We start from the raw sequence: 2,906 nt of genomic DNA, 5'->3' as shown, positions 1-2,906 counted from the left end.
AATTTATGTTGTAATAAAATTGGAAATAATTGACACACCAGCAACGGTAAGCCATGATACGGTTTTCAGTTGCTGGTAGGACAAGGATCAAATCTGACGAAGTAATGTTTAACCTTCGCATCTTCAGTTTCTGTTTATCAAAGATACACCGTGACTAGGTGGACATGACTAGGAATTTGAAAGGAAGTAATCTTCTTTGACATACTGTCTTCTTGGTTTCATAAGTCCCGTGAAGATCCGGGTTAGAATAGGGCTTCAGCAACCCATGCTTGCCGTAAAAGGCGACTATGCTTGTCGTAAGAGGTGACTAATGGCTCCAGGAGGTCAGGCGCGCTGATGCATGTCATCGTATTCCCAATTGCGTGGATCGATGCTTATGATGTCAACCACTGGATTGTCTGGTCCAGCCTCGACTATTTACCGCTGTCATAAAACTGGACTATTGCAGAGTGCGTGTTGAACAAGAAACTAACAAACAAACAATACTAGGTGAGGTGAAGAGGAGGTGTATCGTCACGTTTCGCTTACATATCGTGTGCGTGTGCGTGTGCGTGTGCGTGTGCGTGTGCGTGTTCGTGCTTGATACTAGTACAGACTTATGCCGGATCTTAAAGTGCTAGGCGACTGAGATACCATGTCGTAGTTTATTCTTGACTTTCTGGATAGGTGTGGAGGTGCTGGGTACCCCAGTCGTCGACCTAAACAGTCTACGGCGTGTAACTTGTCTCACAAGCACTATCGCGGACTACAACAAACATGTCGGTATCCTCCCATCAGTCATACAGGCCATTTGTCATACAGCTTATAACAACATAGGATATGCATGACTGGACCACTATTACCCTGCTTTCAACCTATCAATATGGACTGTTCCACACAGATCACTAACCGTGTTTATGTTTAAGTTTGAATTTTAGGGAACACCAGGATTATAATTATGAATGATCTTGTGCTAATTCATTTGCAGATTGTAAGAAAACAAATTGTAAAGCAGAAAAGTAATTAATAAATTAGTATGGTTTATTCAACATAATATTATAAATATGAACCATTTTTAACAAGAATTAACATAATTCAACATTCAAAGCATCATAATGGCGGATAATGGCTATCCAAGCTTCAATATGTGACCTGCAGTATCAAGAGCTGGATTGGATTGTGTACTTGAGCATTGTCTTGCAGGAGACGGACACCCTTGGTCAGCATGCTACGCCTCTTAAGCTTGAAAGCGTCCCGCAATTTCCGCAGCAGTCAAGCATAATAAGCTACTGTAATTGTGGTACCCTTTGCCAAGAAATCCATCATCACTACTCCGTGCTGGTCCCAAAACACCGTGAGCATGACCTTGCCTGCAGAAGGTTGGACACGTGCCTTCTTTGGGGGTGGTGACTCCACATGCTTCCATTGCATCGACTGAACTTTAGTCTAAGGATCATAGTGATGGACCCATGTTTCATCCTGTGTGATAAGTCTGTCCAAACAGTTTGCCTGGATTTTTTGGCACATGTCCAAAAGATCTTTTGAGCAATTGACTCGTTCCTGCTTTTGGAAAGGTGTGAACAACCTGGGAATCCATCGTGCAGACACCTTATGCATGTTCAGATTGTCATGGATGATCTTTTCCACAGACCCTACACTGATCTTGACATCTTGTGCTAACTGGCGAACAGTTATACGTCGGTCTGCCAAAATGGCGGTCTCCACTTGATGGATAGTGTCCTCATCAATGGCTGAATGGGGGCGACCAGGAATGGCAGCTGTTTCCACAGATGTCCGACCACACTTGTACTGGCGATGCCAACGTCATATGATGGGGCATCTTCCCCATAAGTTGCTTTCATTTCATCGAAAGTTTCTTTTGGTGTGCGAGCTTTCAAATAAAAAAACCTAATCACTGCTCGGTATTCTACTGGCTCCATTGTCACACCCTACTCGATCATAACACCTGTAAAAGTGGTAAGATTAATAGTTCGGTGCTGCAAATTCAGACATAACCCATAGACACATGTATCATTACACATGTGAAATTTCAACCAAATATGATAACCCTAAGTGGTTTAGGGGAAATCTTTAATGAACACCCCTCGTAGCTGGCAGATCCACTTCTACACTTGACCTCAAAGGGCAGGGCAGGGCAGGCTGTAACGGTACCATCCATGTATATCGTCTCGGCACCTTGTAGGATCTGAAGCTGCTCATCTGTGGCAAAGGCAAGGATATTATTTTCTTCTCCATCGCTGAATAGGAGGATGGCTCCAGGCATCATCTAGGTCCTCTTGGGCTCTGGTTTAGGGCAGGACGGGCATGGTCTTCCTTCTGTGTCGGTAAAGGGCACTGCTCATGCTGGGGAAGGCAGGGAGGGCTTGGGCTTGGTCATCATCTTCTTCAGCGATCTGTTGGTTGTAGAGCTGCTGTATCGGGGTTGTTTCCTCTCTTGCTCTCTTCCTCATGTTGCTGACAAAACGAACTCGGTTTGAATTCTCTGAGGGCCGGTTGTGCTCTGACACATTCCTAACAAAATCACCAACAGTAGTGCACTTGCCGGAGCAAGATTTAATTACACAACGCCAGTGTTGTGCTGTCTGTCTTGTTGCATTCTTGTTGAACAAGTATCCTTCAAAGATAACCCGCTGGGTACCGCGGGCTGACGTAACGTATTCTACAAGTCGCAGAGCCATGATTGTGAATGATGTAAAAGCAATTGATACAGTATTTATACATATGTGTGTGATCACAAAATACATCTCATCAGTTAAACAGTTTCACATCCCAAACATATCTAGTCTCCTTTCATAGGATTACATGAATTACATTTATTAACCTCAAAGGGCAAAGTATTTATTAAAACAACATGTTAATTATTTGCTAGTAAAAGAACTTACAGTGACTTTGGTCATTTTAATACC

The 2,906-nt window shown here is 43.4% G+C and overlaps 1 protein-coding gene across 1 annotated transcript; it reads right to left on the bottom strand.

Annotated features, from left to right (window-relative positions):
- Nucleotides 1-2,288: 2,288 nt before the first annotated feature.
- Nucleotides 2,289-2,678, bottom strand: LOC124110496. The gene has a single exon (XM_046469882.2). It carries the CDS (start codon nt 2,676-2,678, stop codon nt 2,289-2,291), a length of 390 nt encoding a protein of 129 aa, XP_046325838.1.
- Between the last annotated feature and the right edge of the window lie 228 nt (nt 2,679-2,906).

This window comes from Haliotis rufescens, unplaced genomic scaffold (genome assembly GCF_023055435.1).
Source record: "Haliotis rufescens isolate VD_foot unplaced genomic scaffold, xgHalRufe1.0.p SCAF_7, whole genome shotgun sequence".
NCBI lineage: Eukaryota > Metazoa > Mollusca > Gastropoda > Lepetellida > Haliotidae > Haliotis > Haliotis rufescens.
This window is presented reverse-complemented; position numbering and strand designations above follow the sequence as displayed.